The 14,015-nt window shown below is 47.7% G+C and overlaps 1 protein-coding gene across 1 annotated transcript in view; it reads left to right on the forward strand.

Moving 5' to 3' along the window:
• The first annotated feature begins 7,970 nt into the window (after positions 1–7,970).
• ADAP1 (ArfGAP with dual PH domains 1) overlaps positions 7,971–14,015 on the forward strand; it is a 65,935-nt gene continuing 59,890 nt past the window's right edge. The window contains exon 1 of the mRNA XM_081839969.1: positions 7,971–8,477. Within this exon, the coding sequence (XP_081696095.1) occupies positions 8,393–8,477 (85 nt within the window). The 5' untranslated portion in view covers positions 7,971–8,392. The remainder of the gene's footprint in view (positions 8,478–14,015) is intronic.

The raw sequence follows: 14,015 nt of genomic DNA on the forward strand, positions 1-14,015 counted from the left end.
TCTTTCGTTGGGATTTCTTCTGTCTTCCATGCTTGTGCTAGTACAATTCTTGCCGCTGTTGTTGCATACATAAATAATTTCCAGTTGTCTTTTCTTATTTCTTGATCTAAAATACCTAGGAGGAATGCTTCTGGTTTCTTAACCATTATATATCATTTCCCAATAGTTTCTGACCTTTTTGTATTCCCAGGAACCACAGTCGTTCTAACACAATGCCATCTCATCTCCCTGTGAGGGAAACAGAATGAATTCAAAGTGTTGGTGCTGACCTTTAAAGCCCTAAACGGCCTCAGTCCAGTATACCTGATAGAGCATCTCCACCCCCATCGTTCTGCAGGGACACTGAGGTCCAGTACCGAGGGCCTTCTGGCGGTTCCCTCACTGCGAGAAGCCAAGTTACAGGGAACCAGGCAGAGGGCCTTCTCAGTAGTGGCACCCACCCTGGGGAATGCCCTCCCACCAGATGTCAAAGAGAACAACAACTACCAGACTTTTAGAAGACATCTGAAGGCAGCCCTGTTTATGGAAGCTTTTAATGTTTGAGGCATTACTGTATTTTAATATTGTGTTGGAAGCTGTGCAGAATGGCTGGGGAAGCCCAGCCAGTTGGGCAGGGTATAAATAATAAATTATTATTATTATTATTATTATTATTATTATTATTATTTAGCCAGCATCATCTGATTCCTTGCAAAACAAATCAAGCTGAATGCTCCATCAACAGGTCATCTGGCAATGCCCCCTGCCTCCACCCACTGACAATTATGACTTTGCCAATCACCAGCAAATGACCCCGACAGACTACCCCCAAGGGAATCCGTTCCTCAGCAGAAGAAAAGGCTGCTCATCCCTAGTAACAGACTGACCCCGTGTTGTTCACAACTTTTGCAAGTTGATGGCTCCATTTCCTTGCTTTTCAGTGAGTTGGCAAGCTGTTGCCGCAGATGGCACAGGCCATTCTAGACCCCTTGGCACTTGTTTTCGCTCCGGTTCCCTGACACAAAGCCATGACGCCACGCAGCGGGATCGATCTGCTTGAATGACTCCGGGAGCGGTTCCTGGAAGGATCCACCTCAGAACGGGAAAAGTTCAAATGACTGGAAACGGAGCAAAATGAGAAAGTGATTTCCAGGACAAAGGGCTGATTTGCCGCTGTGCTTTGTGCAGCTTGTCTCTTATCTGGCTCTGTCACATGCAAGAAAGTGTGTGTGTGGCAGAGAGAGAAGTAGGGGGAAGAGGAGGAGGAGGAGAGGCAGCCTCGTCTGTGGGTCACCTTTAGCAGCAGCGGCACAAGTATCACAAGGAGAATAATTCAGTCGTCGCTGTTATCAATAGTGTTTGCTTCTAAGTAGGGATGGGGAAGATGGGCAAGAGATTCAATTCATTTCACCCTACTTAATTCACACTTTCAAGAATGATACATGGACCATAATACAGCCATCCTTCTAAACTCCTACTTCTCTGAATTTTGCAATGCACTTCTCTGGCCAAGTGGCATGGACAGAAATGCACATCCTAGGGTAAATGTGCATAAAAATGCACACATTAGAGAAAATAACATACAGTAAGCAATTGTATTAGGGAAGCTTGCTTTGCAAAAATTTGTATATTAGCAAAATAGCATAAAAAGAAGTATATTAGTGCTAAATATGTAGTGACAAATGTTTATGGGCTTTTTAAAAAATAAAAAAAATGCTAACTGATGAGGAAATGTGGAGGACTGAATTTAAGAAATGAAAAACGAAAAACTCAGAGAAACTGGAACTGACGGATTCTCCTAGCACTACAATAGAGTAGTCCTGTGTTGGATTGCACTGCTAACAAATGAAGGAACTTTTACAGGGCAATCGTTTGACTGTCTTAAGTCTTATGAAGTTCAATAGGACTTACTACCAGCGAAGTGTGTATGGTCTTGAAGCCTTAATTGAGTAACTACAACAATAGTTTTATTGAATTTAAAAATGAATATATATCATTTTAAAGAAAGAAATACAAGAGCAAAACACAAACTCTTAAAAGATTACAATGCAGTTGGCTACACAGGGTAAAGTATATTGCAAATCACACTTTAAGCTACAAAATGAATTCTTCATCTTCCGCTTTCATATAGGTACAGGGTATACAGGACCAAGAACAAAGAAAACTTGGAGATTTCAGAAAAGCAAACAACCCATTTTACACTATCTGCAAAGGCTCATAGGCAGGAGTCAAAGGACAGCCATGTTTTCATTTCATTTCATTTATTCAAACTATTTACTCACAACTTCATTGCGACTGTCCCTGAATGGTATACAAGAAATGCAATGCAATCAGTGCCGGATTTGCCTACTGTATTTTTCGTCCCATAGGACACACCGGCCCATAGGACACACCTAGTTTTTTTGGGGGGGAAATAAAGGGGGGGAAATTCCCTTTATTCCGCCCCCAAAACCAGGTCGGGGAATCCAAACCAGGTCGCGGAACAGCGGGATGGCGGTGCTGCGCCTCCCCGCTGTCCCCCAAGCTTGTGGGGCTGCCCGATGTCTGCCTGAAGTGCGGGGCGCTCTGCTTCAGCGCTCCCCGCGCTCCATGCAGCAGGCTGCTATCCGCAGCCTAGGGAGAGCTGCGGGAACTCCCGTGGGCTCCCCAGGCTTGCTGATAGCTTCCTGAAGCCCGGAGAGTGAGAGGGGTCGGTGCGTACCGACCCCTCTTGCTCTCCAAGCTTCAGCGAAAGCCTGCATTCGCCCCATAGGACGCACACAGATTTCCCCTTCATTTTTGGAGGGGGGAAAGTGCATCCTATAGGACGAAAAATACGGTATAAGCTAAACAAGCTATAGCTTAGGGCCCCACTCTCTTGGGGGCCCCCAAAAAAATTTAAAGAGAAAAAAACTGGATGTACATTTCAACAACAGTATTTTGTGTTGTGTAGGCTCCTATGATGTAAGTAATGGGCCCCGCCTGCTAGCCTGCTCCCTAAAACATCACTGGTTTGCTCATTTCTATATATAGGGTGCCTACATTCTGCATGGACTGGTTGCAGGGCAACATGTGCAAATGGCTTTAGATACCTATTAGGCCTATAAATTACCATATAGCATATATTCAACAGGAAAAAACAGCGACTATTTGTTGTTGACAAAGTACAGCTGAACACATAAAGGGCCCCATTACCTTCAGTAGCTTAGGGCCTCATCAAACCTAAATCTGGCCCTGAATACAATAAAAATCAGTTAAAGCAGGATTCAGTTTAAATTGGCTGCTGGAACAAAACGAAACACAACAAAAAGTCTTCGGTAGGCACCAGAAGTGCAACAGGGAGGGGGCCTGTCTGGCATCAACTGGAAGGGAATTCAATAAAATGGGGCCCATGATACTGAGGTCCACTAACAGTGACTTCTCCCAAAGACCTCAATGATTGGGCAGGGATGGAAAGGATCAGGTGGTCCTTGCAGTATCATAGACTAGTTAGGGCTTTGTAAATTAATGTTATAACCTTGAACCTGGCCTGGGAGTGTGCCGGCAGCCAATGCAGACTTTTGAGCATCAGAGTTATGTGCTAGCGATAGCCTGCCCCCATCAGCCATCTTGTTGCGACCATTTGCACCACACCAGGCCCAAAGAGAGCACCCCACATACCCCCCAACATTTCTCCGACGAAAATATGGACGTCCGAATTTTACTATTTGTACCCCTCCGATCTGACTGGGTTGCCCCAGCCACTCTGGGCTGCTTCCAACATATATGAAAACATAATAAAATGTTACACATTAAAATACTTCCCTATATAAGGCTGCCGTCAGGCAGCTCTGGGGACAGAGAACTCCACAGCTTCCAACATTTCTCCGATGAAAATAGGAGAAGCGGGACATTCTGGGGTCAAATCAGAAACCGAGACGGCTTCTGCACCTGGGACTGTCCCTGGAAAATAGGGACACTTGGAGGGTCTGACCCCATCTTGTTTGTGTGATCATTAAAACCCCACCCAATAGCTGTAGAAGAATCACACCTGTACTGCTCCCTTGGATAATTATTTCAGCGTCTGTGTGAATTTCTTGTAGGAGTCCGACATACCATACCCTCCCGTCCCCCAGATCAAAATTGACTTCTGATTTCTTCTGTGCATATGGCACAAATGACAATGAGAACATAAGAGCATAATCTGAGCCTGCGGGATCTGGCCAATGATCCACCTAGTCCAACACCCTGTTTTCACAGTGGCCCACTGGATACCTGTGGGAAGCCACCAAGCTGGATGTGAGCATAGCAGCATTCTGCTCCTTTATGTTTCCTGATGGTGGAGGTGGAACATTGCTCTTGTGGCCAGCAGCTGCTGATTGCCTTCTCTCCCGTGAATTTGATCAGACTTGAAAGACTCATTATCCCCACATTCATTTGCTAGAGCCATCAATTACCCTGACACTCAGGCATCATTGCACCTGAAAACGTCTCCAAGCCACACTCCTTTAGTATCCTTCCATTCTGTCACCAGGTTCTGCTGACTTCAATCCTATTTCCTGCAACTGAAGCAATCCTTTGGGTCCCCACCCCCATTTTAATTTTTTTGGACATCCTTCATTTTGTGAAATCTGCTTTGATCTCTCTCCATCTGCTATTCCTGACAACAGGCAAATAGATTTCTGGTTTTTAAAATAACTTCATTGAGCTGTCGATGGCTGCAGACGGAAGGAGAGGTATTTTTTATGGCCATTCTGAGCCAGAAAGCAGTCTTTCAGGGTGGAAAATGCCGCTACCATCAGCTTTAGCTATAAGGACTAAAAAATAATTTGCCCATCATCTAACGCAAGCAATTTTAAAAGCAGAAGGCGTTGTGGCTGGAAGAAAAAGACATCAGGATCTGCCTTGTCATCTTTTGATATACCTTCTTAAAGTCGTGTCTACAATCTGCTAGGAGGAAGAGTTGCCAGTTCTGCACATCTCCACATCAACTTTTCATGATTTTTTTTTTAAATAAAAAGGGTCTTTATGAAAAGTCATCAGCATTTTTAGTGTGGATTTCTTCTAATGCACATTTTTGTGTGTGATTTTTGCCTAACTGAATGCATTTCTGCAAGGCAGATTTCCCCCAAAGGATGCATTTTGGTGTATCATTTTAATAAATCAATGCATTATTATGCACCCTTTAACACAGTAACTGCATTTGGACATCCAAGCGGTATAAAAAATTAATAAATGCTGTAACAGCAACAATAGCAGCAATGTGTTTTCTGCACATGACTTGACTGGAGAACCTCATTGCAAATCTATATTCAGAAAGTGCAAATTTTGAAGGAAAGTGCAAATTTTGAACTATATTCAGAAAGTGCAAATGTTTTTCAGTAGACATATTACATTGGTACATAGCAAGAGGCCTTATGCTGTGTCATCATACCGGTGGTCCATCTAGGCAAATATTGTCTACACTGGCTGGCAGCAGCTCTCTGGGAAGATTTGTTTCAGAAAGTGTGAATGAAGTAAGGTAAAGGTAAAGGGACCCCTGATCATTAGGTCCAGTCATGACCGACTCTGGGGTTGCGGCACTCATCTCGCTTTATTGGCCGAGGGAGCCGGCGTACAGCTTCCGGGTCATGTGGCCAGCATGACTAAGCCGCTTCTGGCGAACCAGAGCAGCTCACGGAAACGCCATTTACCTTCCCGCCAGAATGGTACCTATTTATCTACTTGCACTTTGACGTGCTTTCGAACTGCTAGGTTGGCAGGAGCTGGACCGAGCAACGGGAGCTCACCCCATCGTGGGGATTTGAACCGCCGACCTTCTAATCGGCAAGTCCTAGGCTCTGTGGTTTAACCCACAGCGCCACCCGTGTCCCTTTGTGAATGAAGTAGGTTTGCCTTTAAATGAGAAATGAATCAAATTCCATCCCTTTTAATGAGACCCTGGCCTCCTACCTAACTTGATTGCCTTCTATGCCTCACCTTTGCCAACCTGGGACCCTCCAGATTTTTCGGACTACAACTCCCATCAGCCCCTGCCACCACACGCTGATGGGAGTTGTAGTCCAAAGTGTCTGGACAGGCACCAGGTTGGCAAAGGCCAGGTTAGACTTTGGTTAGGCGGAAGCAGAGCTTCTAACTTTGCTTTATCTGAGCTGCCCTGCTGGTTCTGGGCCTGGCGATAGCAGCCGCCGAGTGAATCATTGCTGCCATGTAAGGACAATGCTGTCTTTAAACCGAACTGTTCTTTTCGCTGAAATGATGCTTGTTAATATTGACTGATCTTCGCGTCCTCCCCGCCCCCTCCATGTCAGGTTTCCGAAGGTAGGAAATGTTCCCATCTCCTTATTTGATTTTATTGCAAGATATAAATTTCTCCTTGGGCCCCCCCCCTTCCCCTGTTCCCGTTGCGGAGGGAGGAGAGAGGGATTGCTTAGCAACCAGATTTAAAATAAAATAAAGAAAATCGATAAACTTCCACAGAAAAGCAACAAGCCAAAATTTGATTTGTGTGCTTATTTATTAATTTAATATTAAAAAGCCCTTTCCTCTTCGTTGCCCTCCCTGACGAGAACTCGGCACATCACATTCTTATGAGACTGCAACCGTTTCACAGGACCGAGAACATTTTGATGTAGTGTGTTTTTAATCAGGGTTACCATATATTCACACGTGCGAAGCTATGCTGATTTAAACTGACTTGCATTTTAAAACCCCAGGGCTGCATTATGACGAAACAGGTATAGCCATTCCAGCAAACATCAGCAGGCTTAGGAGCCGTTCTAACAACAGTGGTTTTCTCTGCCCATCAGTTGAACCTGGACCATTCGGGTGAGTGTGGCCCCAGCAACATCAGCTCTGCCCTTAGCCACTCCCCACCTACTTCCCTACTTACAACCAGTCAAGCAGGCTGGCACTGGCTGCCAGCTTCCACCTCCTAAGACCTGGAGGAGATGGGCATCTATTTATGCTTTAAGTGAGATTCTTGCATTGCAGAGGGTTGGACTAGAATCTAGATGACCCTCAGGGTGCCTTCCAACTCTGCAACTCTAGGATTCTAGGAGCTGGCTCTGCCTTTCACTGCTTCTGGCGCCACCTAGTGTTGACCTCCCTGCCTTCCATCCCACCAAAGGAACCCAGCCGACACCGGGTTGTGATCCCCTTTTATTCTCCCAAGGAAGTGTGAATTACAGTGGTACCTTGGGTTACAGATGCTTCAGGTTACATACGCTTCAGGTTACAGACTCCACTAACCCAGAAATAGTACCTCGGGTTAAGAACTTTGCTTCAGGATGAGAACAGAAATTGTGCGGCGGCAGCAGGAGTCCCCATTAGCTAAAGTGGCTCTTCAGGTTAAGAACAGTTTCAGGTTAAGAACGGACCTCCAGAACGAATTAAGTTCTTAACCAGAGGTACCACTGTATTGCATAATTCTGTGTGTGTGTGTGTGTGTGTGTGTGTGTGTTAAAAAAAAAACACAATTAACCAGGGCTTAATTATATCCATTTTTTTAAATTAAAAAAGTCATACAGTGGTACCTCGGGTTATAGATGCTTCAGGTTACAGACTCTGCTAACCCAGAAATAGTACCCCGGGTTAAGAACTTTGCTTCAGGATGAGAACAGAAATCTCGTGGTGGCAGTGGGAGGCCCCATTAGCTAAAGTGGTACCTCAGGTTAAGAAGAGTTTCAGGTTAAGAACGGACCTCCAGAACGAATTAAGTTCTTAACCCAAGGTACCACTGTACTAGAATAAAAGACTGGGAAGGGACCCAAGGGTCATCTAGTCCCACCCCCTGCGACGCCCGCATCCCAGCTCAAGTCACCATGCAGCAGCCTTGCCCGAAGAGAAAGAAACAAAGAAAACTAGTCTGAGCAACCTTAAGCCTAAAACTCCTTGCTATATCGGGGACCCCCATCTCTCTCTCTCTCAGGGTCAGGGTGTAGGAAGGCGCCGCGGCCGCGAGGGGTCGCCGTCGGGCAACGCTCTGTCCTTGCGGGAGGTGGGGTGGAGCGCGGGGTGGGGTAGAGGGGGGGGGGAAGAGTTGGATTAATTTTCTCTTTTCCCTCCCTTATTAAAGGCAGAATGCTCTCTCCGGCTGGAGGAATGCGGAACCTTCTCCCGTGCAAAGCAGACGGGCTGCTACTGCTTGCAGAAGAGATGCTGAAAGGGCAGGAAGGACGGGGAGGGACGCCGCGCTCCCCTCGCCCCCACCCCTAAGGGCTGCTGCCAGCCGCGCAGGGGGGGGGGTCCTACATGAAGCAGCCCCCTCCCCGAAATCGACAACCCTGCCCTCTCCTCCCCCTCCCTCCCTCCTTCCCGCCACCCCCCACCCCGGCTTGCAAGCCTCTCCCTCGCTGGCAGCTGAGCTCTATGAAGATCGCTTAGGGCAGAGTGGGCGCTGCTTATCTCTCCCCCCCCCCACAACACCTGCCCCCCACCCGCAACGAGCGCCCCCATGGCGAAGGAAAAATATAAGAAGGCTCTGCTGGAACTGCTCCGGAGGGAGGGCAACGACGTGTGTGCGGACTGCGATGCGCCCGGTAAGGCGGAAAGGTGGGGTGGTGATGGGGGGGGGTCCTTTCTTGGGCTGAGCTGCGAGGTGGGAGACAAGGGAGGGACACCCCGGAGGGAGGTGGTTTTTGGGGGGCACGCACCTGCTCCTCGCAGCAGTCCAGCCCCTACCCCTCCCGCACCCCAACTTTCCTTTAACCGCCCCCCCTCCAGCCTCCCAATCAAATTGCTCCCGGGGCTAAGGGTGGGGCGCTAAATGGGTCTCCCTCCCGGACCCTGTTCCTCAGCCTTATCTTGGAGGGTGGTAGATGACTGGGTGAAGCGCCTTCCTATCTTTCTTAACCCGCCCCCCCCACCCCGGTTTCCCCATCCTCTTTCTCCTCCTCTTCTCGGTCTCTGCTAGGCTGTTGCAAGACTCAGGAAAGAGGAACCGGTAGCCGGTGGAAGGGAAGAGCATCCTCGTTCTGCTGAGAAAGCGGGGGGGGGGGGGATGGATATCTGTAAGCTGAGTATATGGGAAACCCCCCTCCCCAAAAAAATAAACTTCCAGAGAGGAACCTTAAGTCATCCCATTATTCATTCTTAGAGAAAGTGTGTGCTCTGTCCAAGACTAGTCCTACTCCGAGTAGACCTATTGAGATGAATGACCCTGAGCCAGTTACAGCAATTGAAACACAATATGAAAAGCAGTTTGACTTACTATTGCAGAAATAAGGTTAGCCATGCCCTTTTCATTTCAGTGAGTAGGATTTGCACTGGAGATATAGATGATAGATACAGCTTTGGTGTGAGTGTGATCCAATGCCAACTTAAATGACAAAGGGAATCGAAGCATTGGGTGGAGAGATGAATCTCTGAAATATGCTGGGAGTCCTACATAACCATCTCTTTCTCTCTGGTTTTGTTGGGAGTCAATAGCCACCTTTCTTGGGGTGGGAGGTGCAGTCTGTTTTCCCACCTAAAGAGGGTGTTTGGTGTCAGCTAAGGATGCCAAATTATCTGGGCTATCCTGTGCCTGTCATTGATCTGAATGTGCCGAAATCAGCAGGTTAGGCATCTCACAGCACAGAAAGGTTGCCCTTATTGGCTGTGGAGGACTGACAGCAAAGTCTGCATGGAAGCTGCAGGAGTGTGTGTGTGTGTTTTGGTGGCAACCTTACAGCCCGTGGAAGAGATCAGGCACTCCCCCCCCCCCCGCCCAACATAGTATGAGAAGAGGCAGGGAGATGTCTCTCTTGACTCAGGCGACCCCTCCCCATCCTCTCTCGCTTTCTCCCTGGCTTGAGTTGGAAGTGTTGATGTCATACCAAATGCTACTTTGGGACTCAAGCTGTACGTCTGCTTCGAACTGCAGTGCAGACTGCAATTCCTAAAAGAAGCAGGAGGCAAGCATGCCTGTTTAAACGGGCAGTGACAAGGCAGGAGCTGATAGGCTGGAGGGGTGGAAAGTTGCACAAAAGACAGGAGGGGGGTTACAGAAATGGACCCGAGTAAAACTAATAAGCTTATTTTATATCTTCCAATCTGTGGAGTCTGGTTGACGGGACGCTGCCCCAGCAACCTCAGACTGACCTTAGGGTGTGTTTGAATTAACACCTTAGAGTGTAGTGAAGTTGCTGGTTCCCTCTGCCCCTTGGTTGTTCACATCAGCATGGCTTTGTTAGTGTCAGATTCATATGCAGTGGTACCTCGGGTTACAGATGCTTCAGGTTACAGACTCCGCTAACCCAGAAATAGTACCTTGGGTTAAGAACTTTGCTTCAGGATGAAAACAGAAATCGAGCTCCGGTGGGGCAGTGGCAGTGGGAGGTCCCATTAGCTAAAGTGGTACCTCAGGTTAAGAACAGTTTCAGGTTAAGAACGGACCTCCAAAATGAATTAAGTTCTCAACCCGAGGTACCACTGTATGTTTGCATACAAACTAGGGGGGCGTAGATGGGCGGGGATGACTTCACCCTACACAGAATTGCTCATGCCTTGGCAGGAAACAAATCAAGGCTTCCCAATCATTGTAAAGCTGGTTTGAGAAACGACACATCCAACAGTAGTCACAGAATCATGGAGCTTGAAGGGAGCCCGGGGCCATCTAGTCCAGCCCCCTGCAATGCAGGAATCGTGGCCATCCAGTCTCTGTTTACATACCTCCGATGAAGGAGAGTCCACCTCCTTTGCTAATCTTTTATTGCAAGGATCCGTAGGCCCTTTTGGAGAACGGTTGTGTGTCAGCATGGATTGGAACTCGGTGCTTGAAACTCAGTGAGTGCACAATAAACAGGAGGGTGCACAGGAGGGGCAGATGGGGGCCTGTCAATTTGGAAGGGGAGCCCGTCCAGGAGAAGGAAAACTGGTCCTAAGTCTTGCAGCCATCCTCATTCATGAGAAAGGCTTGGGAAGTAAACCCCGAGGCGCAATCTGTACCCGCTATCTTTCAGGACACCTTTGGGAGAAGAAAAGGCTTAATAATAATAATAATAATAATAATAATAATAATAATAATAATATTTGTACCCCACCCATCTGGCTTCCAACAAGCTTCCAACAAGATTAAAAATACATTAAAATGTCACACATTAAAAACTTCCCTGAACAGGGCTGCCTTCAGATGTCTTCTAAATTTCAGGTAGGTGTTTATAATAATAAAAATAATAATTTATTATTTATACCCTGCCCATCTGACTGGGTCTCCCCAGCCACTCCGGGTGCTTTCCAACCAAATATTAAAAACAATACAGCGTCAGACAGTAAAAGCTTCCCTACACAGGGTGTCTTTTAAAAGTAAAATAGTTGTTTATCTCTTTGACATCTGATGGGAGGGCACTCTACAGGGCGGGTGCCACTACCGAGAAGGCCCTCTGCCTGGTTCCATGTAACCTCACTTCTCACAATGAGGGAACTGCCAGAAGGCCCTCAGCACTGGACCTCAGCGTCCTGGCTGAACAATGGGGGTGGAGACGCTCCTTCAGGTATACTGGACCGAGGCTGTTTAGGGCTTTAAAGGTCAGCACCAACACTTTGAATTGTGCTCAGAAATGTACTGGGAGCCAGTGTAGGTGCAAACCCTACACAAATTTGGAGTGGAGTCCCTAAGACATCTTGTATACCTCCTTCTGGCAACTCCTGCAGCTAAGCTGGTGCCCAGCATATTGCCCTGCTTTCCTTTGGACCATAACTGCGAGGCTGAGAGGGGTGGTCTTGACATCTGGGCAGCCCAGGATCTCCAGACGCTCTGCCCAGGACTGTGCTCCAAGGAGGTCACTTCAGTGCTGCCAACACTGCAAAAATAGCATGGGAGGCAGCAGAGAACACAGCCTTAGCCAGTCCTCAGCTGTCTGCCTTCCTACTTAAACCCAGTCCAGGGGGTGACACTGGTTTTCAGCTTCCTCCTCCTTAGTCTCAGTGTTGCCAGCACAGAACTCAGCAGAGAGGAGGTGGATGGGGACCGAACTGCAGTTAGATTGCTCTGCCTGTCGTTGGTTTTTGTTGTTGTCCTCCCTGCCTTCTGCCCTCTTGGCACCAGCCTCCACTGGGTTAAATCCCTGGCATCTCCATATACGGCTCCATATACTTTTGACTAAAACCCAGGAGAGCCCTTGCAAGCCTGCATAGGCAATAGATGGGTCTGACTCAGTAGAAGGCATTTTTCAGTGCCCGCTCTGACTGGCAGAGGCATCTGCAGGGTTTCATGCAGAGATGGGCCCTTTCCAGCTCAGCTGCCTTGCCCTTTTAGCTGGAAGTCTGGGGAACTGAACCTAGGAGCCCTTTTTACTGGTCCTTCACTGTGTGGCTGCTCCCGTCTTTTCATTGCCGTGCCTTGCCTAGGAGAAGGCCTCCTGCCCTTCCAACTTTGCTGCCAGGCACTCCTTCTCCAGCAAAGAAAAGATAATAAACACACAACACTGCTCTGCGACTGTTGGCAGTGACCTCCGAGAGGCACATGGCACGCTGCACTTTGCTCCACAACTTGAATGTGTACCTGTGTTTTTTTAAAAAATAAAGGCAAACAAGAACCCATCTGCTCCTGACTGCATTGCCGGGTTGCCTTTTTTAAATAAGAAAAAAATCTGCAACTCACTAATTTTAAAAACAACAACACAATTTGTTAAAAAAAAATTGTGGATTACAGTGGTACCTCGGGTTACATGCGCTTCAGGTTACAGACTCCGCTAACCCAGAAATAGCGCTTCAGGTTAAGAACTTTGCTTCAGGATAAGAACAGAAATCGTGCTCCGGTGGCGAGGCGGCAGCAGGAGGCCCCATTAGCTAAAGTGGTGCTGCAGGTTAAGAACAGTTTCAGGTTAAGAACGGACCTCTGGAACGAATTAAGTACTTAACCTGAGGTACCACTGTATACAGTCTGATGAACAGTAGAATAACACAAACTTGTTTCTTTAGGGCAAGGAGTAGGGGATGCTTTGAGTCGAAGGGCCACTTTTTGTTCTGGGCAACCTCCTGAGGGCCACCTCTCAGTGGTGGGCGGGGCCAGGGCAAAAGTGGGTAGAGCAACCAGATTAACTGTATAGGCTAGTTCCTACCCATACCCAATGCACCTGGCTTTTTCCTCCATCCAGGCAAACAAGAGCCATTCTCAGAGTTCAAGGACACATTCTAGGCAGGCAAAAGTCGTGGAGGAAGGTGTGAAGCAAGGCTAGTGAGAGACATGGGCTTGGGAGGGTCCCAAGGGCCTGGTAAGGATGCCTGGAGGGCTACATTTGATCCTAGGGCCTGAGGCTCCTCCATGCCAACCAAGGGAAAGGACTGATCTCAATGGCTGAGCAAATGTTCTGTGTTCAGAAGGTTCTTTGCTCCCTGGCATCTCCAGGGACAGCTGCAAAAGTCGTCCTTCTCAAAAACCTGGTGAGTCGCTGTCAGTCTGTGTAGATAGCATGGACCTAAATGGGCCAATGCGCTAACTTTTTATAAGGCAGTCTGTCCATCCTTAGAGAAAAGGAGGGATAAAAACATGGCCAGCCCTATCATTAGGCAGAGTGAGGTAACGTCCTCAGACACCACATGCCTGAGGAAGAGCAAGGAGCTACAAACACCTAACTCATAAAACACGTGCCACTAGGGGAATGTGGACTCCTCCGCCTTTGCTTCTGATTAGGGGCGTTTTGTGATTTCGATGACTGAACAATCTCATGTTTGGCACAATCCCACTAAATATGACTTTATTTGGCAATGCTCGTGATCATTTGGCATGTTTGCTGCAAATATGGACGTTGTGGGATATATTTTACGCCACTCATTCTTTTTAAAGATGGTGATGATTTTATTCTTCCTGCTTTTATGGCTGTTGTTTTTTTTTAATTACTTTTAGCTTGATGTTTTGTTTGTTTGAATAAATTGGGGCAACCCAGCAGTGGTGTAATGTGGTTTGCCGGCGCCCGGGGAAGCTTGGCTGAATGACATGGCCCTTGTGGGCAAATACCCCTGAGGAGGATGCAGCAGCCATGTGCCCTTTGACCCCAGCCTTGCAAAGTGAGGCCGATGCTGGGTTTGCATCCTTCCCACACTGCCCTGCCAGCCCTGCACCACTTTGCAAGGCTGGGAGCTGATCTGAATGATTT

Source organism: Podarcis erhardii, assembly GCF_964252035.2.
Source record: "Podarcis erhardii genome assembly, chromosome: 14".
In the NCBI taxonomy this organism is placed as follows: Eukaryota; Metazoa; Chordata; class Lepidosauria; order Squamata; family Lacertidae; genus Podarcis; species Podarcis erhardii.